This window comes from Coccinella septempunctata, chromosome 6, assembly GCF_907165205.1.
Source record: "Coccinella septempunctata chromosome 6, icCocSept1.1, whole genome shotgun sequence".
NCBI lineage: Eukaryota > Metazoa > Arthropoda > Insecta > Coleoptera > Coccinellidae > Coccinella > Coccinella septempunctata.
In genome coordinates, this window is record NC_058194.1 from 16108162 (window position 1) to 16130518 (window position 22357).

At 33.5% G+C, this 22357-nt stretch overlaps 2 protein-coding genes and 1 long non-coding RNA gene across 4 annotated transcripts; 1 reads left to right on the plus strand and 2 right to left on the minus strand.

The window, feature by feature from the left end:
- Window positions 1-1127: 1127 nt before the first annotated feature.
- LOC123315379 lies at window positions 1128-2015 on the minus strand. The gene is made up of 3 exons (XR_006537945.1): window positions 1917-2015; window positions 1563-1847; window positions 1128-1513 (listed from the first exon to the last, which is right to left on the minus strand). It is a non-coding gene; the product is annotated as an uncharacterized LOC123315379 (long non-coding RNA).
- Window positions 2016-4191: 2176 nt separating this feature from the next.
- Window positions 4192-13308, plus strand: LOC123314878 (YEATS domain-containing protein 2-like). Its single transcript, XM_044900276.1, has 9 exons — window positions 4192-4403; window positions 4455-4724; window positions 4883-5279; window positions 8042-8187; window positions 8809-8985; window positions 9067-9716; window positions 10189-10441; window positions 11675-11918; window positions 13100-13308. The coding sequence occupies exons 1-9, from the start codon at window positions 4319-4321 to the stop codon at window positions 13206-13208; spliced, it is 2331 nt and encodes a 776-aa protein (XP_044756211.1). The 5' UTR covers window positions 4192-4318; the 3' UTR covers window positions 13209-13308.
- LOC123314877 (DNA polymerase theta) lies at window positions 13306-22140 on the minus strand. 2 transcript variants are annotated; one of them, XM_044900275.1, is made up of 7 exons: window positions 21132-21231; window positions 20994-21078; window positions 17461-20495; window positions 15957-16158; window positions 14542-15188; window positions 13755-14019; window positions 13306-13691 (listed from the first exon to the last, which is right to left on the minus strand). In XM_044900275.1, exons 2-7 carry the CDS (start codon window positions 21067-21069, stop codon window positions 13402-13404), a joined length of 4515 nt encoding a protein of 1504 aa, XP_044756210.1. In that variant the 5' UTR covers window positions 21070-21078; window positions 21132-21231; the 3' UTR covers window positions 13306-13401. The 2 variants fall into 2 exon arrangements, with proteins under 2 accessions (XP_044756210.1, XP_044756209.1); XM_044900274.1 differs by having other exon boundaries at window positions 20994-22140.
- Between the last annotated feature and the right edge of the window lie 217 nt (window positions 22141-22357).

A 22357-nucleotide genomic window follows, 5' to 3' on the forward strand; every position in this document is an offset into this window, starting at 1 on the left:
GTTTAGCTTTCACAACATTGGTACAGTGGGAATCAGAATTTATTTACAAATCTTGTGTTCTTGTTCGTGAGAAAGCAATATTGTTCAAAGATCTTTGATAGTGTTGAAGATGGACTCCGATATTTTACAAAATTTACGAGTTGTAGCGGAATTTGATGATAAAATAAATAAATAATAACTTTATTTCAAAGTTCAAATGAAATCGACGTCACGAAATCAACGATAATTCATCCATTTTAAATTTAGCGCCACGCGTTCACAAACGACCACTTCGACCAACGGGCAGAGATGGGTCGTCAGCAGAGATATAGAAGGGGGGAGATTGAGCTTCAAGCTGCGCGAACTGGCTAAAATTGAAGGCCGCCATTTGTCAGGAAATATATACAGCACCGCCTAAAAGTGATAGCATGTGGCAAGAGTTATATACAGGGGCACGTAAAATTCAGAATTTGAATGTTATGATTTCATGATATTGATAACAGTACTTGAAATTATGATTTTTCGGTCAATTCGTTTCTTATTTCTTCAGTACAATACAAAATGAATACCAAAAATGTCAACGAAGGAAAAAATTTTTTGTTTTATGTATTCTGGTGAATATAATGAGATGTCCAAATATTGAACATATCATCTAAACCAATGAATCCTTTCGAATTATATTCAAGCGTTTGTAAACAACGATGAATTTTAATTTAATTGTCTTTTCTTCTTTTCGTCTTTTCTAAATAGGTAACGTTTTCAAAATAAAATCCATGATTTCGAAGATTCTAGCAATTTGGTCTTATGGGGTAGTTTGATATATAGACTTCGAAGCGTCACCAATATTTGGTTTGTTCCAGAATCGCTTCTTTTCACTACTAATTACGATCAGAGGAAAGTAACCTGAAAAATTGCTCGTCCACTTTCCTTCGAGATGCAATTCTGGAACTCTGCTTTCAAGTTTTAATTTTTACTTTCTGTTTCTAAGGAAACACGATTTTGTCTATTTGAAGGACACTAAATTTTTTGCACAAAGTGGATAAATTGATCTGATATTTTTTATTGGAAGTAAGACATGATATGATGAAAGCTAACAAGTCGATAAATTTTTCAGTAGCTACTGGTATTAAATATATAAAAGAAAAAAACATTTTTCTATTCATTTTATTTATACAATATTGTATATCCAGTATCGATTGCTGCATAAAATCAACTGATGAAGTCTTCTAATTGCAGAACCTTGAATTTTTCAGTATAAACTTTTTACAGATTGAATATTCTAATTTTAAAATGAGATCTGGCAATATTTTTCACTAAAAGAAAGCCATAATGTCCTCCAATCACTGAAGAATATAAAAAATGTTCTTTCAAGGAAGGGAACAAATCATCAACTTGATCATAAAATTTTTGGGATTGAATTGTTGCAAATGCTTCGAGAAAATTTTCATCTCTTGAAACTCTATTTTCAGTTGAAATCATCAAATTCCTGATTGATATATCGTTATAATTCCATATGATGGTACATGAAGTCCCTCTGAAACAAACAAAAAATAAAATCATCTCAGTTTCATATCTCATCTTACCTTGATTTTTGAAGAATATTACAATTCCCTCAAGACTGGAACTTTTAGGGTCACAGTATCATTCTCTACATTTTTTAAATGTCTCTTCATCAATGTGGCACTGAATCAAAAGATTTCTCCCAATGATGGGCAGCATTTTCAGAAATACGTTGATCTTGTCTCAAAAATTCCATCACTTCTTTCATGTGTTGTATTTTATTTTTAAGAGACTTAATTGTATAATTTCCTTCTATATGGAGTTTTTTCAATTCGATGAGTCTTTTCATCAATTTTGAAGGAGAAATACTGAAACAAGTTTAAAAAATTTGTAAATCTATCAAAGATATTCAAAAATTGATATAATTGGGAACTTACCTATAATTGTGAAGTAAGCCATCGTAAATATCCTGCTATTCAGCGAAAAAAAGCTAATAAAACCACACGAATCCGCTGAATATCACCAAAAATACGTTCCACAGATTACAGAGTAGATACCAAAGATTATAGAGTAGGAAGATGGGAAACGACCCTACTAATCTAGTACTAAAAACCGACTACACTTTGGGCCTGTGTTTCACATATTGAGAAATTAGATGGCGCTGAAATCGTAATGTCAAACAGTAAAATTACAGTTGTCTGCTTTATAATTTAGGGGCGCGAAATTCGAATTTTATTCCTTGTATTGGATTCGAATATCGACTTAGTCGAGACCAGAAAAAAACATCCTGAGCGACAAAACAGAACCAGGGCTTTGTTTCGTGATCAGGATGTTTTTTTTATGAAAACATTGTTTTGAATCAATTAATATATTAATGAAATACTCTGTTAGATTTGCTATATTTTTATTCGAAATTTATAAAAAAAATATGACAGAATTGAAGATTTTACAGGGTATATTTAAAGGTGAGGTTTTTTTTTGACATTTACAACGGGTGAGAATAATTGTGTCGAAATTCTCACCTTTGAAAACACCTGTATACAAATATTACAGCTTTGAATAAAGGATACAAAAGTACATATTGAATATTATATATCGAAGTTCTTATTTCCATGCAATAAATTTTTTTGAGGCAATAGAATTTGTTGAATTTGTACAATCTTTATTAGAAATAATGAACAAATAATCGATATAGGTACCATATATTTTGCATTCCAAGGAGTTGATTGTTAATTTCAGTTTTCGGATCTTTCTATCACTTCTTCTGGGGAAAGACTTGGAAGTACTCTACAGAGTGTGGGAACTTCTTTCAGGTACATTCGAAAGAATATCTGAAAAAGGGGAAGTTCTTGTAATCTACTTTCATAATACAACAATTAATTCAATATATTGCATAAATTTTCTCATATATAAGATGATAATTCATTCAATTATTCTTGTCACAGATATCTAGGATGACTTACCATCAGTATTTGTCGTAACACTTTCAATCTGCTTGCTTTCCATTTAATGTGACCCCTCCATGAACGGAATGCTTCCTGCATATAAAGAAGATATGCATTCAATATATGATAAATGAGTAATGAATTCAGTTATGCATTGCAGATATCTAGGAAGACTTACCATCATTATTCGATGTATCAGTTTCCAACTGCTCGGCCTCCATCGCATAAGGTTCCTTTGGTGGCCCTTTCATGCATGGGATGCTTCCTGCATACAGCAACTTGCGTGGATGAAAAGATTCAAATTGACTTTAAGTAAAATGCAAAGATTATAGATTATAGAACCTAACTATAATCTTTGGTAGAAGGTTCGCTGCACATGGTGTAGCTTTTACTCAAGTCAATGTCTTGACGCCCGGAAAATTCTATCCACTTCAGAACACTGAAAATAAAAATCAATCAACATCCGAGTCACATGGTACGAGTTTCAATACTTACGATTCCATTTTCTTTGGTGAATTCAAAAACCTTATATTCGGAGAATCCCAAACGACAGTTTCAACAGTTCTTCACCATACAATATTTTCCATACGATATTTTGAGCAAAATCTTCGATTTTGAAGTTTTCACTATATACACAAATAACATTGAAATAAGGTGACTAGAACGAGCGAGTTGAACGAGCGGTACGAAAATCAAAACGTAAACAAAACGGCCATGTTGAAATATCTCCATGAAATGCCAAATGGCCCTTGAATAAATATTTTAACCAGTCTTTGTATTTTAATACACAACGGAACCACCAGGCGGCGCTCACGCAAGTGTAGTCGCTTCGTTTCCCATCTTCCTTCTCTATAATCTTTGGTAGATACGTTCATATTTGTTATTATTGTTTACATTCTTTTGACTTGACAGCAGGCAATGGCAGCTAAATGACAAGAATATTCACTAAATTGTTAGACCGTGATCATAATACCGTGCTATGACCTGACAAATGGCGGACCCACTTTTGTCCCATGAAAATAGGATGCGCAGTGGTCGAAGCTCAATCTCCCCCCTTCTATATCTCTGGTCGTCAGTCGTCATGATTGAAAACGATGACGCCATCGATTCGAAGCGGGCGATCGTGATCTTCTAGTGGAACGGCCTTAGGTCGTCGTGAGCGTTGTGAGCGCCTAGTAAACAAAATATTTCAAGAAATTTTTTTTTATACAAAAAAAAAGACTGGCCTACTCTGTAATCTGTGGAATAGGCACCATAGATTTGTGCCTGACGTATTTTGTCAAAACTCAAAACACTCATAACCTCAATATTTGTTTTCAAATAACAGAAAGTGGGAATCTGTACCCTTTAATTTTTTTCTGTATGCAGTTTAATTTTTTCTTTAAATAACAAAAATGAGTAAAGTAAATGAGGATGAAATAGATCCCGACTATGCGATGCACAATATTGCTTTAAAAAGAGCTGAAAAACTGAAAGAAGGTATGTACATTTTTCTATTGAAATTTCTCTTGTTATTAAGGTATTTTTCAGAAAATACTAATTCTGTTGAAAAACTGAAAGAAATACTTAACGAAGAATTCAATAAAGATTTAGTTGAACGTCAGAATCAACTAGAACAAATCGAAAAACAAATACATAAAACCAGAAAACTAATGCACCTTATGAGATATGTCCTCATAAGTTCCTACTATAATAAAAAAGAATTGGAATATAATGGAAACGATGAAGTCTTGGCAAAAGCCGAAACCAGTTATTTATTTGACCAGAATAGGATTCACCCAGCATTAAAAAAACTGTTAGGTAATTATTATAGAGTTTAAGTTACATGTTCGTCATTCACCAAAATTGAATATTGTCCAATTCAGCATACATTTAATATTGTCTTTCAATATGTGAATCAAGAATTCTCTCATTAATATGCTTCATAATGTTTTCAATAACAAAGACATACTATTTAGGAAAGAATGGATCCGCCCCTGACTTCAATATATGTAGGAGTGCTAGAAGGAATAAGGGAGACAGCAAACCAAATGTTATGGTGGAAAATTTAAGTAGCGATAAATTCAAAAATGTAGATCCTTCAAGTCATAAATCTACATCAAGCCAGGTTATGGAGGGCTGTAGTACTCCACAACAAACTATTGGGTTTGAAAGAAACAGACAGAAAATAAAAAATCAAGTGATAGTAGGTAATATATCTAAATGGATGCCTTCATCTGAAGAAGATAAATTAACACACAAATGGATGGTTTATGTTAGAGGTCCAAAAGAAAACCCTGATGTCTCCCATTTTATTGAAAAAGTGGTGTTTTACTTGCATCCATCATATAAACCAGATGATGTAGTAGAAGTCAGGTATTTAATTCGAGATTTTTCACTTAATAGCTATTACTAAGGTTGCATTCACAAACTCACTCCGAGGGTAGAGTATGAGTATGACTATGCTCAGAGAGCATACTTTGAGGAAGAAAAAGTATGTGTGTGAACTTTTCAAGTAATCAGAGCTTACTCATGGCTTAATCAGAGTAAGTGTGAATGCAATCTATGATGTAAATATATGCCTAGTGCTGTAGACTTCATAATATATGGTGGACTGGCCCATGCACTTCTTTTGTGTTCAAAGCTTCCTGTAGAGCTCCTCCCCAGTAAAGCTACCAGAACCACCATGGAATAATAGATTTTTTTTTCGGGCCATAACTTTGGGATGATTTAATAATACCCTAGTGAAAAATTTTTGCTCTCCAATTGTTGGAGAAATAGCGGTTTCCACTAGCTCACAGTCAAGCTAGCAAATCCTGAAAGAATGTTTGTCAATAATCTGATCACAACATAATTTCATGCTAATTTAAGGAGCTAATTAAATAAGCCTAGTGGAAATTTTTTTTTCCAATAATTAGAGAAATCATTTAATGATTTGGGTGCTAGTAGAACCTATGATCTTGGATAGCAAATGTTTTCACTATGGTTATAAGTAAGCTTAAAATTATGACTAGCTTTTATAGGGTGAAGTGTTCACAACTATACTGAATTAAGAACAAATTTCAGTACTGAAAATTTAAAATTTATCAGTCTGATGCATGGGCAGATTCAGATCAAGGTTAAGCGCATTGAAAAATGATGTGATAACAATTTCCAAGTCAACTTTCTCAGTTGTAATAAGGATAAATTCAGATGCATATCACCCGCTGATATGAATATCAAAAAGTGTTACGATCTGAATTGAACTAGCTAATTTGCCATCGTCAAGGACCCACAATTTCTCAATTATGATTGGCGACGCTAAGCAACTCTCCAGTCCAGTCTCTAGAGAACAACAAATGTTTATTTTCCCTTCCATGTATTTATGTTCCAAGGTTTGCAATTCATACAAGATCTAGAGTCTCTAATAGATTAAGATTAGTAGCGGATCTACCTTCGAAGTGTATCCTCTGACCTTAAAGGTCAATAGATTTAATATACTTGCCTGAACCCAGAGGATTTACGTGTGCCAGAAGCACTGCGCTTCATGAGTTTATGAGAACTCTTATTAAAATACCAAAAATCTTCACTCTTTTTTGATGTATAAAAAGGCACATTAATTATTCTAGTTACAAAAATTGACAGCAGGCGTATATACAAGCTTTATGACAAACTTCGACAGATGGTAGCTGTGCTTATTCTGAAAATTTTTTTTTTATAAACATATATCCGATTCGTTTTTGTTTAGAAGCTACAATCATTTGAAAAATCATATTTTTATATTCGAATCATAATAATAAATTAAAATTTTGAGACTATAAAAATTGTTCAAAATATCCACCTTCGGCTTGAATGCAAGCTTCACATTGACGAACTAAAGATGCCTTTACTCGGCAGATCAGATCGTTTCGTATTTGCTTCGCTGCATCTTGAATTCTATCAAGTAATTGTTGATGAGATTAGATTTCAACATGATAAACAAGCATCTTATGTCCCCATAAATAAAAATTTAAGGGATTTAGATCAGGCGAACGAGGTGGCCATGTATTGGTCCTCCTTGACCTATCCATTTATTCAGTCAAATGACTACTTTTCTCCCTCTATTTGGTAGTGCACCATCATGCTGATACCACATATGTATTTCAAACAATGTTGAGCTCTAAAAGTCATCAATGAAGTCAAAAAGGTTGTACTCCAAAAAATCATTTATAACATGTACTGGCATCAAATCATTTTTAAAAATCCCACCCCAAACGTTTACACTGAAACGTTGCTGAAATCATCTTTGTCTAATGCTATATGGATTCTGCAGTGCCCATACATGATCATTATGGTTATTGTGGATACCATCCTTAGTGAAACAAGTGTCAAATGAATAATTAAAAAAACCGATATTTTCTGTCGGCCTACTTGATCAAAACATGAAAAATATAAGTTTTCAAATGCTTGTAACTCCTAAACGATTACTAATCGGACCTACGTTCATAGGAAAAAAATTTTTCAAAAGAAGCACAGCTACCTTCTGTCAAAGTTTGTCATAGAGCTTGTAGAACACCCTGTATAATCCTTCAAAAAATACAAGGAAAGGTGATAAAACAAATCTATCTATTTGAACAAATTGTGAAATAAAAAAATCTACTGATGAAATGTCAGGTTTTTTATAGAGGATAAATATCGCATTCATATAGGATATGGCTGCATCAAAATTTTTTTCATAACGTAAAATTAAATTCGTTTGAAGAATCCTCATACTTGACGAGCAAAAAATTTCTAAAAAGGCATTTCTAAATTCCGAAAACGGCTGAATCGATTCTGGCCAAAATCGAGACCTTCGTCACGCTTCAGACGAATAGAGTATTTTTTACGAAATGTAAGAGGGCGCATAACATCGCCTATAAGTTCTACAGGAAGCAATAAGTTTTAATCTCCGCGCGCATGTGATTTGTGGATTTTAAATTTTCAGTACTCAAATCAGTACAATATTCGCGCAGAAAATCTTGTGAAATTTGCGTACCGTTATCATCTGAAGGTACATTTCCTACAAGCATTATTTTGATTTCCCTCTCACATATGTCTCAAATGCAATATGTATTTTCAGGTCTATGCCTAGTAGCTAATTATTTACCCACCCTTTCTACAGATATTTCATTTTGTTTTAGCAAACCCCCCTTTCATTTATCCAGGATGGGTTGGGGAGAATTTCCTATAAGATTACAAATATATTTTGTTTGTACTAGAAATAAGCCATTGGAAATATTTCATAATCTTAAATTGGATAAGACTTATTCTGGAAGACAAACATTAGGTGAATAAATATTACTTGTGTGGTTTGTACAGTATTTACTGTTTACTCTCATTTTCATTGAATGAAATGCACTGCTCAAAAATCGATAGGGCAGTTGTAACGAAAAACTGGGATGCTGTGCCCGTCTAAGTGCTATTAATCCAGGAATCTATTCCTGTATCCACTGTGTATAATTTGGTCAAGTTGCACATCAGCCAAACGTCTTCTCGACATGACTGATGCATCAATATATTGTTTCCATTTCTTCAATTAATGTCAATTTATATCGAACTTATGCGTTCAAACGAGGAGAAAACAGGTTTAGTAACAAAATTCGTATGATTTTTTTTGCCACCATCTGCAGCCTACTACAATTAATCGAATTCAGAGGGCATGAGCTTGATGAAGTAGCAAACGAATATGATAAAAACAAATCAAAATATTTCAGTTCTTCCCAAAAGAACTCGTGTAAAATAGATATTCCAAGTAAATTAAAAGGCACAAATAAAGAAAAATTTATATGTGATACTTATCAATTGTTGAGCAGTGTAGATTGAAATATGTAGTTGAATTAAGTAAGTGTAGTTGAATACTTATCCTTTAGGATGCCAAGAAAATTATAACAAGATTTTTTCATTTCAGGAAATGAAACTATTTTCGATTTTTACTTGTATGATGATAAACTGAACAACTCTTCTGAATCTGAAGATATTCAGGGATACATTAACTCTTCAAATTCTCATAGCAGAGTAGAAAAAAAACATGAAATTGTTGCCGTTACTGATATCTGTGAAAAGGAAACAGCTAATTCAACTGAAGGTTTGTGTTTACTATACACTTTGAGAGGAAATCATTCAGTTGAGTAATATGTTCATCTCACATAATAGATTTTTTTTTCAGAATCTGTGCCAAATTTTGAACATGACTATTGTACTGAAGATATGAAACCAGATATTGGGGAAATTACTTTAACAGAAAACAATTATGATTCCCACAGTTTTGAGCACTCTTACAGTTATCCCCCTACTCATGAATTTTTCAACATTGAAGTGAAAAAAAATAAGCCAGAATTAATCCAACAACAAAAAAATCCACTCATATATGGTTTAGATGAATCATACTCTGAAACATATTCGGATATGAAGAAAAAAGAACCATTATTTTATCGTAAAACATTAGTTTACACTACCAAAGATCCTACTTTCAAAAGTAGCCAAGCTTCTTCGTCAAGTAAGGCCAAGGTAGTTGGGAATAAGAAGAGATCTTCAGAATCCCTAGTCAAGAAAATGTATACCAAAAAATTATATTCTCAAAGCACTACTACAAACAGTAGCTCTGAAATAGAAACAACCAAAAATCATAGCATACAAATTAAACTACCTAGAAATGATCGCAACATTCTCAAATTCAAAAATTTAGGAGAGGCCTTACCCTATATATTCAAACGTGCACCTTTAATTGCAGACATCCACAATAATATTTATCCCTTCACAGCTTCATCCTCTGAAGAATACAATTCTTGGAGCTTATCCCAGCAGACGAACGCAGAAGTAAGATAGTATTTACATTTGTATTTATATTTGTTAATAATGTGATATAATCAAACATTGAATTCGGTTGATACTTGATGAAAATTCCTAATCAGACTGTCCCCTGAAATTACCTACTTGATTTTCACTAAAATGTGTTAACCTGAAGATGCTATTGTTACAGCGAAACATGTGTAGTGCTTAAATAACTTATCCCATTGAAAATCAAGTAATTTGAAAAACTAAATTAACTTATTATCACTAGAATGCGTTATATAACCACACATTTGTTTTACTATAATGATAGCATCTTCAGATTTTCTAGTGAAAATCAAAGTATCTTTTCAGCATTGTGATCTTGAATTTTTCACAAAGGGACACACCTAGCACACCTAGATATGTAGAAACATACCTAGGTGTGCAGAATGAACAGTACCAACAAATAATTTAATTTCAAAATATATTGCTTACTTACTGATTAAAAACTTTTCAGTGGAGCAGAGCTAAAGTAATTAAAACTTTCATTGATAACGAGCAAGTTCATGAGCATGAGAAATGGAGTGCTAAGACCATTATGATATATGGAAAATCGCATGGTTACTCTCCAAAAGCGAATTTAAGTGCCCCTGAGAAGAATACAGCTGAAATTAAACTGATAAATAATTGTTTCAGTTCTTCAGTAGATTTACCATACAGTCCCCAAAAGTACTCTGCTGACATTTCCCTAGATATTGTAAATGAGTCAGGTAAGTTCAAATTTTTTTTGTAATCCATATATTGAATATTTTTTGCTCTTTTTTCTATTGAAAGAATATGAAGAGGATTCAAAACTATTTCAAACTACCCAGATCTCTTAATTTATAATAATAATACCCTTGATCCTCAAATCTCATGTAGGACAAGTCGAGATTTACAGGATATAATGTAATATAATTAAACGCGACTCATTTTCCTTATTAGAAGAGTAATTTAATGAGTTTCAAATGTAATCGGTGATTGAAAGCTGTAATAGAATAAATTATCCAACCAATATTCATCAGAACTCAAACAATTTAGTGGAGAAAAAGATTTCTCTTTACTTCATAACAGCAGGAATTCGGAATTTGGCTGAAAAATTTTTGTAACACTATTACACACATTTGGGGACCAATACAAACATTCCGAATCATTTATTGAGGAAAAAATCACCGGTTTTGCTGGAAATATCGGAATCCATTAAATGATACGCATCTCATCGGAAATCGTTCAGTGTTTTTCAGTATACAGGGTGTTCCTAAATTGAACGTACAAACGAAAAGGGGAGATTCCTTAAGTGTGTTTAAGAAAAAAAAGTCCCATAAACATGGGGTCGCAAACGTTTCGTTTTCGAGGTACAGAGTGTTGAAGTTTGAATTTTTTCAAGTTTTTTTCTCATAGTATCTACACTTCACAAGATATTCAACTGAAATTTGGCATAGATATTAAATTTTAGAGTTCTCACCACGTGACATGGCAATTTCGATAGAAGATCTACAGGGTGATATTTTTTCTGGAACACTGCCACCTGTTCTTCTGCAGAATTTTTTTTGGTGAGCAACTGTTAATTTGAAAAAATGTAAAAAGAAGCTTTGTTCTTATACTAAACTTTTCGGTCTCTTGTAGTTTTGTCGTATCTACCAACGATTTCGAAAAAAACTTGAAAAAAATTCAAACTTCAACACTCTGTATCTCGAAAACGAAACGTTTGCGACCCCATGTTTATGGGACTTTTTTTTCTTAAACTCACTTAAGGAATCTCCCCTTTTCGTTTGTACGTTCAATTTAGGAACACCCTATATATCATAGATGATAAAAAGCTTGCTCAATAAAAATGTCCTTGATTGCTCTTTTAAACCTCAAGAAGGTCCTATCCTATTTTGTTCAAGGGCAGTAGTTTGAAATAATAACATCCTGAGTACTCTGGTGTCTTCTTATTCATTTTGCAATTGATTATCTTTCAGAATCTCCACAGAAAAAGAAACAGAAATTACAATGTATAAATATATCTGATCCTACCCTCCAGATGGAATGCTCATATATACGGGAAGAAGCCCTAGAATGTGGGGTTGTATTGAAAAGTGAGCAGATTGAAGACGACATCATATTCAACGGGGCAGAACGAATGATTTTAGAAGCAGTTAAATGTTTGGCTAATCATTTAGTGAGGCGTTCTTTGCACTTTGCCAGTACATCACGTTCCTTTAAGTGAGTATATTATAATTAATTATTTTTGCAAGCCACATTCCTTGAAATATTGGATTGATTTCTACTAATGGGGGCTACCGTTTTTTTGCTCACCAGTTGGCGCCTTTGTAGAGTGAGGTCCTGAACATAGACAAACTAATGCAAGATTTGTTTGTCTACGATGACGGGAACTTGTCATTTCACAGATCATAATATTGGAGAAATTGAATATATAAATATTTGGTTACTAATCAATATCTTGTTCGTCATGTGTGTAAGTCCCTTTCTGACAATGATTTGGCTTCACTTCTTTTATAGCATTAAACCCCTAATATCAATAAAAGTATTATAGATATATAGAGACTATAAACTTAATATTAATCATATAGTCTATGATTTTTGGACCTCACGCTACACTAGCACATCTATCGGCGAATTCACACGCGGTAGCCCTCATTGAATTCAAACCACTATATGTTTTTCACTATCGAAATATCATATAATGCAGGTCTTAAGCCTTATCAATACATCAAACTGTGCCCTCCTTCCATTCATTTCTGAACTTGTGACAAATCCAGATGAAGCTCTGGATCTACGATTTTTTCGAACTGGGGCAGAAACTTGACGTGTGCTCCAAATTAGGACTACACTTTGATGTAGATTGAAGATTTCAAGGACTGAGACCTCAATATTTTTCGTGCCGCCCAACGTCGTCTACAGGTCGCCCTGCAGTTCCAGAGTTCTAATGAATTCCAGGGATGAAGGAATGGCTTCAAAGAGGTTACTTCCTCGCTCCTACGATTTCTCGTCCAAAGTAATTTTTTTATTGGCTTGCAATGGCGAGGCATTCGATTACCAAGTGATCCCGAGTTCCTTCTTCCTCTTTATAGCTCTGCACTCTTCGGTTTTTGCTTGACCTTGACCCATTCCCATCAGATGCTTTTCCCACCTAAGGAGTTTTGTAGCATGTTGCTAAGCTACAGATACTTCTTAGATCATGCAGTGTTGAAGTTACAAAGGATTCAGCCTTGGAAGACTCCGTCATTTTATGTCATGATTTTTGCCGCTCTTTCCCTAGATCCTAGATATGATGTGCAGACATATGTAACATAAGATGACTAATTCAATTACTAATTTTTACATTTGTTTGATGATTTATGTTTTTTTGTGGATTGATTCTGATTTGTGGTATTTTTTTTCAGTGGTGAAATCAATACTGTACATTTACAAAAAGCCAGGAATGAGAGGAAAGAACTAAATGCTCTTACCCAGTTTCGGATCAAACAAACTAATAAAAAGTATTTTTTCTAACTCAAACCAACTGTATACATTGTAAATATATAAATTTTCTATTATTATTATTATAAGAATTATTATAATTTGAGAATTGCAAATAATAAAAATACAATTGAAATAATAAGTATATTGATAAAAACAGTAAAAAAATTAGAGTGGAAAGCTCCAATCTGAATAATTCTATACATAAAAGAGAAATCAATAAATATCACAATTCTTTCAAAGTACCCCAAGAATCACCAATTTTCAACTTCACTGGGAAAGGCACAGAAAGACCAACTGATTCCATATATTTTTTTAATAAATGGGACGTTTTGAGGAGGTATTTTTTGTTAACCTCATATAAGAGTTCATCATGCAGATGAAGCACCAATGTGGGTTTTTCTTTGGGATCGAAATTATTACTGAAACAATCCTCAACTTTCTTCATCGCATTCTTCACCAGGTCTGCTGCTGATCCTTGTATAGTAGTGTTCACAGCCTGTCTTTCTGCATGGCCTTGAAAGAATAGTAATCACAGTTGAATCTTTGAGGATCTTAGTAGTACTTCTTACAACCTACCTCTTATTGCTGCATTATCGTCTCTAATTAGAGGTAAATTTCTTCTTCTGCCAGATATAGTTTCAACGAATCCGTTCTCGTTGCAAAAATCTATAACACTCTGTATGTACATTTTCAGGCCAGGGTATGTGTTTTTGAAATTCTCCATGAAAGTGGCAGCTTCATCAACAGTGATTTTGAGCTGTTGGGCCAACGCTTTACTTCCTATGCCATAAATTATTCCATAACAGATTTGTTTGGTTTGATTCCTCAAAACATCTGTCACCTGAGACAAAAAAAAACTTCAAGACTAAGAGGGGAGTCGAATAAAATACCGGGGTTTTGAGCTTAAACAATTTCACCTTGTTAATAAATACCTAATTCGCCGATTTCTCAAATTTCGAAATATGAATCAGTGAGATGTTTCGGAAAATATTCATTTTTTTACTTATTATAATAATGACCTTAGATCAATAAACGCAATTTATTCACCAAATCAGGCTGGATCGAACTAGCCAATTGGCCATCGTTCGGACCCCATCAGAGCAATTAATGCAAAGCAACTGTTATGGCCGAAACAGATAATTATCACGTCAAGTCGAGCTCATATATGATATCCTTTGAAGTGATATAATGCTAAATGTGCACTTGTATCATCAGTGTGGCTCTAGACTAGTCTAGACAGTTGATAACAAGAGTAATTTATAACGTGATGCGATATTCTAATATTTTGAGTAATCAAAAATATTAATCTACCTGATACTAATAAAAAAAACCAGAGAAAATAAAAGTCGATTCTTTTACTCACCGCTTCCTCGGTAATATTGTTCCATTTTGCTGCTATACTCTTGAAAATATCACCATCTCTTTTCAGTATTCCGCATAGCAATTCATCACCAGATAAATGAGCCAGCATTCTGAGTTCAAGTTGACAATAATCGGCTGATATGAATATGTGGTTTTCTTTTGGAATGAAAATTTTTCTGCAGCTTATTAAAACTATTTCATTGTTGACTGGATTAACAAACTCGAAATCTTTGGCCACATTCTGAATATTAGGCTCATGCATTGTGATTCTACCAGTTGACGTATGGGATATATACCTGCCATACACTCTGTTATTTGGTATTAAACTTGATAAGGGCAAAAGCATTTTGCTCAACAAACAAGATAACTTTCTCCAAAGTATTATAAGATCTGATATGGGATGACTACTCTCTTCCAGAGCTTGTTTATTTGTGCTTGTTTTTTTATTTGATCTTAAACCTATAGCTTTGGCAATCTCTCTACTAGAGGTCAAGGAAAATTTCCTGCCAGCTAAACTGAAAATTTTCTGCTCTATAGCTTTAACGTTCGATTTTATGGAAGACATCAATAATTCTACAGCTGAGAAATCAATTCTAATACCAGATAATTCCATTTTTGCAGTTATTAAAGTGACATCCATTTCTATTTCTGAAATCAATAGAATATTTCTCATATTACCGAAAAATGTTATGATTTATAGGAAAATATTATTAAGTTATTTAGATTTGCTAGTGGAGGCTATTGAATTTATGGGGACAATTAATGTCGAACAAAAGATACAATCCAAAATATTTTCGAAAATTGGTTTTTCGTCTGATGAAGGAGTCTGATATAGACTCCGAAACGTTACAACATAAAATTATAATTTCAACGTTCTTTATTTCAGTTCATTGTCAGGCAACAATTTTTTCCAGTTGATTTGCTCCTGACAAATTAGTGCAAGAATTTACGCAGGAGCAAATCGTTTATTTCATTTTTAATTGATTTTTTTTCAGAGATTGGGAGTGAAAACCCTAAAAAGTTTACTAAGAAATGATAATTTCAACACTTTAAATCCTTTCGATAGGAGATTTTTTGTGATTAAACCAATCTGAACCCTACGGTAAAGAACCATGGGGATTTAGCACGGCAAATTATTGCCAATCGAAGGTACTAAGAACCATAGTGAATGCACCCTGGTATGTTTCTAACTAGGCTAACACAAAGACCTCTATATTTCCTTTGTAAACATGGTAATTGTTAAATCTATAAACATCTCAACAAGAAAAAAGAACATCAAAACTCTACTTTAGCTTCTTACGTAAATACATAACAGAAGACTCACAGGACGTTGGTCAACTGGATTAAGAGAAAACTACCCACAACGCCATTATAGTGCAATAATTTTTTATATTGTGTCCTTAAATTTTAACTTACCAAATGTTCTGAGGAAATTGATCGGATATGCAGAAACCATTTCTTTCATAACTGCCATTAAATTCCAAGTTACAACAGATTCCACAGATGCTCGCATTCTAGGCTCTATCGCATTTTCTACGTTCATACCCAAACCACTGTAACCTTTGCAGGATTCCATTGCAGTTGATAAACCTTTAGCTTCCAGGCAATATTTCGATATCTGAAATCTTCAATTTTAATCATACCTCAACACACTTTCATTAGAATGTACTGTAATAACGATCCGCACCGCCCAAATGATAGTATAGTTAGCATTACTGGTATCAAAGGCTGCTACAGCCAACAGCTGTTCGTAGAGAAAGTCATATGGAACAACCCCGCAAACCTTGATTTGAAAGGCTACTCTACGTATACGTACAAGATTTCTGGTTTTCGAAATATATGAAATGTATTTCATTTAAATGAAATTAATTCAGATACATATGTATAAAATCAACGAATGTTACGAACTATATCGAACTAGCTAACCACCATCGCTCAAAGTATTAACAGAAATGCCATTTCGTCGAAAAAGATTAGATGCTGACCATAGTTTCAGTCTCATTTGATCTCATTAGAGCAAAACAACTGATGAATTGATGATCAGTAGTGGGTACGCTGAAAGGATACACCCTAGCGCCATCTGAAAGGAAACGAGCTCCTTATTAACTCTCAGAATGCAGGAACCGTATATCACAATAATCAAGCATGGAGTGAGAGGAATTGTTCGAATTCGTGGCACATCGGACATTGAATAAAGAGGCCATCAATTCTTTCTATTTTCGTCGACGAGGCAGTTGTGTTGCTTTAGCGAGGTCAAATGAGACCGAAACCATGGTCAGCATCTAGTCTTTCTCGATTGTACTGGGCATAAATAGTTTATAAATGTCTGAATAAATCACGCTGTAACAGAATCCACATTTTATCTAGTTGGTTTAGGTTTAACCTTTGTATTTTGAGCTAAGAATTCTATAGCTGACATATTTCCAATGAGTTATGAAACACCCTGTAAAATATAAAATCACACACTACATCAAACGCCTACGCTAGGTTTTCCGTATAGAATGATGTGCGAATTATTCCCAAGAAGTTGTTTTTTTTGTAACTCAAGCTCTACATTGAAATAATTCAGACAAGCTTCACTTATGGTCCACTGTCATTGAAAGTTAAACCAGAAATCAATACTCAACACTATTGTTTGAGATTTAATTATAAAAAAGCTGATGATTAGGTCACATGACGAATGCTCTCACTAGCAACTTTTATAGACTTATCGATTATGGACTGGCCCAAAGAGAAAATAATAAAACTATCATGCCGATGACATAAGCAAAATCCCGGGAATTTGTTCACATTTACATTTACTGATATATCAACAGACAAATGTTTTACAGAATGAGGTGAAATAATGATAAAAAATAAATATGAAAAATAATAGTATTTCTTTGTAAAAAAATATTCATTGTCAAATTCTTTTACTCACCATTGAGTGGAAATCTTTTTCCTTCCCATCCGGTTCCAGAAGCCAGTCTAGCACTTTGGGATCTTCTACTTTGGTATATACATCTAGCCCAAGAGCTCTATTAATCATCACAACACATTCTTTGCTATGGAAGAATTTAATACAATTCTGTTTATTCTCAAGATACTTCCTGAGTAAATTGAGTTTATCTTCACAGCCGAAATCATCCATGAATAAATAAAACACATGCTTTCCATCCCATGTCACAGCAACCCCATCTAGTTTCCTATCTTCAAAACTGTATTTATATCTTTCTTTAGTTATATTCTTACTATTCAATCCTATTTTTGGTACATTATCTTCTATATAACTGCAAGCCAAAGACAGAGATATGTTTCGCTGATGCAATAATTCCATACAAAAGCTCTGATATAGTTGATTATATTTACATACATCGATAATGAAGAACTTGGATAAATCAATGGGTTTTAACATTTGATCTTTTTTTTCTCTGAAATCAATGGAGTAATCTTGTAATTTTTCTGGAATGTTGTTGAATTGATCAATTTTTGCTTTTTTTGAATTCGGTGCATTTCTATGTTTGAAAACTCTTTTCCTACAATCAACAGATAAGGAAGATACTTTTTCAATTGTCTCCTCCAGACTTTCCTCAAACAAATCATCATCTGAACTTGAGTGCAAACTAGATTCATTACTTTTTGGAATTTCTACAGGCATGGATATCCCACTATCCAGGCTATATGTTTGCTGTTCAAAATTTGAATTATCTTTGGTTTTATAACTTTCTTTTGATTCATGTATTATATTATTGTTATTATTTACTCCTGTTTTTTTATTTCCCTGATTTGATTGTTTGCTATTTGCAGGCTTACCAACAAATTCATTAATTTTAAGTCTCTGATTATTTGATATACTATTTTCTAGTTTGATATTTTCCAAATGTGTAACTGATATATTCATTTTACTCTCCGTGGAGGCTTTTTTATTAGTTTGAGAATATTCAATGTTTTCAATGGCTTTGATAGGGGAATCCTTATGTTCTGATTCTTGTTCATCCATTTTTTCACCCCATTTTATGTCCTTAACCCCCATTTCATGTTCCAAATATTTTCTTGCATCATTTAGTATTAAATTTGCCGCTTCTATTTCTGTCAAACCCTGTTTACCCGTAATCCAAATTGTTCTGAGTTTATTCCTTTGTTTGAAATCATGCTCACTTTCTCCCTCTCTTTCTTGAACATTTTCAAATGGCATTACTTTGTGTAAAATATTCTCTATGGTACTTACATCGGAATTGGCTAGTTGTATCAACGTTTCAATTCCGGCAGAATAGAAAGCTCTTGCTTGTTTGCTATTCAAGCACGGTAGTCTCATCAAATCTAACAGATCTCTACTAACTCCAAACTGGAGGCGATCCTGAAATTGCGAGATAAGAATTTCTATGCTGGACCAGCCTAACTGTCTGCTGAAGGAGGTCACCATTCCAGCAAAAGTTGAAGCTGATTGCTGTAAGGACTGTAGTAGTCCCCTATTGCATACAAACTTTGCAGCAACTTCTTCCAAAGGTTTTTCATTGACCAAGTCCTGCAGAGCCAAGGCTATAAAGAACCTTTTATGGATTAAAAGTTTTGGGGAATCTTGCACAGAGCCCCTTGTTGCGTTTATTATGAATGATTCTCGAACACCCACCAGTTCCCCAACCTTTTTCATGCTCAAGGGAAGCTTCTCCCAAAGTTCCAAATAAAGCATCCAGTCAATTCTTGGCCACTGGTAACATGAACTGTAGGGTGTAACTAAATAAATAAGATGCAATTCGGTTTCTAACACCAAGCACTGTCTCGCTTTTTCTAATTCTGTAAACAGTTCTAACCCCTCACCAGGTGGAAGAGAAGATGATAAGCATGCTTTACCTAAAGCAGTTGGAAAATATTTACTTGTACCGTCTTCCGCTTTTTGCAATCTGATGAAATTGAAATTTTTCAAAAATTCAATTACTTTCATTACTGGGTCTAGTTTTTCCGAGCTTTTGTTATCGTCCTGCGTTGATATTAGAGTTGATTTGGCAAATATTTCTAAATCTTGTGGGGATGAGGCAACTCCACTAGCGATAATCTCCAGAAGAGCTCTCTTGAATTTACCCACATCTTCTAAACAACTTTTTACAGGTTTCAGGGAGGATTGGGTTAAAAATTTTGCTGTATTGTAATCTGATTTCTGGCAGATCAAGATACTTTGACCCTCTGTATCTATACCCATTCTTCCAGCACGTCCAATCATTTGACGGTATGTTAAAATATCGATAGGACGTCCATTAAATATGGGTGATCGAATTATAACCCTTCTAGCTGGTAAATTAACGCCCGAGGAGAGTGTTGAAGTTGCAATCAACAACTTGATACCTCCACTCCTGAACCCACCTTCTATTATGTCTCTTTCCTCCATTGTTAAACCTGCATGATGGAAGGCTACTCCAAAGGCAACAGTGTTCTTCAATATCCTATCTAAGCCTGATGGACAATACTTCAGTTGTTCTAAGACTTCAGATATTTTTTCAATGCTCAGATTAAGACGTAATATTTTGCTCAATTCTGAATCTGATTTACCAATTCTCCAGAAAGCCATTGCAATCTGTTGAGCCAAATTTTCACACCAATTTTTAGTGGGACAAAATATCAAAACAGACGAGGAGATTCCTATTGTCTCAAGACATAGTTGTAAGAGATCATCAGTGTCAGTAGCTAAGTCGGGAAAACTTGATAGTCGCCTCAAAAGTTTGAATTCATTGTTGTACAGTTCTTTATTGACATAAACCATTTCGTGAAGTGGAATTGGTCGGAAGTTTGTTGTATATAGATCAGCATTAAGCCAATTAGCAAGTGAATCGAGATTTGGTAGGGTGGCACTCATTCCAACTAGCTGAATCTGTACATCTGTATTTTTAGTCATTATATACTTCAATTTAGTCAGCAATAATTCCAACAAATAACCTCTATGAGGATCACCTATTAAATGCATTTCATCGATAATGACCAACCCTGTAAATAATTTTTTTATAATGAAAAATTGCAAGTAATTTTAAAATTCATTTTAGCGCCCACCTTTGATTTTGACGCCGATTGTTTTTCAAAGTATTGTACGAAAAATCGAGTGTTACATATCTCAACTTCGGGAGACTTATAGTTTAGGAGATATGATTTTCAAGTTCTCATAAAAATTTATCCGTCAAATTATAATTTTTTCACTGTTAGGCAATTGAATAATTGCACCTTATCATTTATTCATTACTTGAATTTCTAAAACTGATATGTTGATGAACAAAATTGATTTTACTGTATCAGTCTAGATCTAGAATGAAGGATGCCGAAAGATTAAACGCTGCTGATGTTAACATCAGAGTGTCAGAAAGTACTGGCAGATATCGACAGAATAAAATGGCTTCAGTGAAATGACTTTACTTTAGATGCTGACTTAAGAATCTTAATTTATTTGATAGTGTATGGGGCGCACATAAAGTAAACAGGAGCTTAACTTACCTATGTCTGCCAGTTTATTTTCCTCCATCAAGCGGTTTACCAAACTGTTACATTTCTCAATTGTACCAACAGCCATGTGAACTGGCTGAAAACCACCTGGAGGATTATAAGAGCCCATAAATCCCTCTACTCTTTTACCTGATGACCCTAGAAGATCTTGAAAATAGTAAACTTTTTCCCTAACAACTGATATAAATGGAAGAATAAAGATAACTTTCTTTTTCCTCTCAAAGAGACATTTCATTGCTAATATTTCAGCTACCAAAGTTTTACCAGCAGAAGTAGGAGCTGAATATACAAGATTCTTATTCTTTTGAAATATGCCATCTTTACTTAGACATTCTAACTGCCAATCAAACATGGATGTGATTTTTCGTTTTTCATAACTCTTTAATACTGATTCAGGCAGTCCCCAAGAAGATAGATAATGATTATCTGACGACTCCAATTCAATTAAAGGTGAATTTGTGTGATTAATATCCTCATCAATAATTTCCTCTGATTCAAAGTTTTCCAAGGGAGTCTCTGGAACTTCAAAAGGATGCTGTGAACTGATATTTTTTTCAAATTGAACACTTGATGATATTTCTACAATTTGTTCATTATTTATTATTTGGGAGTTCATAGAACATGCATTTTCATTCAATTTTTTTAGATTCTTGGATATTTCAGTTTGTGAATTACAAGAATAAAAACTAGTTCCCTGGCTAGTTCCAATGATTTTTTTTTCTAGTCCAACATTCTGATCAACAGGGGTATCTATGCCTGTTTGTTGTTGTGTCTCTATGATATTATTTTCACAACTTCCTGAAGATAATAATATTTTTTGAGAAGTCTCTTCTGTACACTGGCTAGGGATATCCCCACAGGCTTTTTCGATGAATAAATCTGTATCATCTTCTATACTATGGAACACTTGGGAATTGTAATCTTGCAAAAATAAAGAATCGTCGAATAGAACACTATTTTCTTTTTGTTGTAAACTTTTCACTGTATTTTCTTGTGTTTTCAATAAATTTTCAACTACGAAATTCTCTATTTGAGATTCCGCAAAATAATCCAAAGTATCATTCATAATGTTCAATTCATTGTATTCATTTAATCTTCTATCAATATTCTATTCAATTTCTATTTAACAATATTTATATTTTATATATGATTAAAGTTTGTTTTGAAACACAGATTACAGAGTAGTGTTTTGAAATGAACGTCAGGTTCATTTTTCCATGCCGTATATTTTGAACTACGTAAATGTCAAAACAAACCTACTTCAATAAAACTTCAAAGATCAACTTTGAAAATTTATCTGTTTCCATTTAAATTTCAGTTTATCATGCGACGATTCATTATTACAATGATTATAA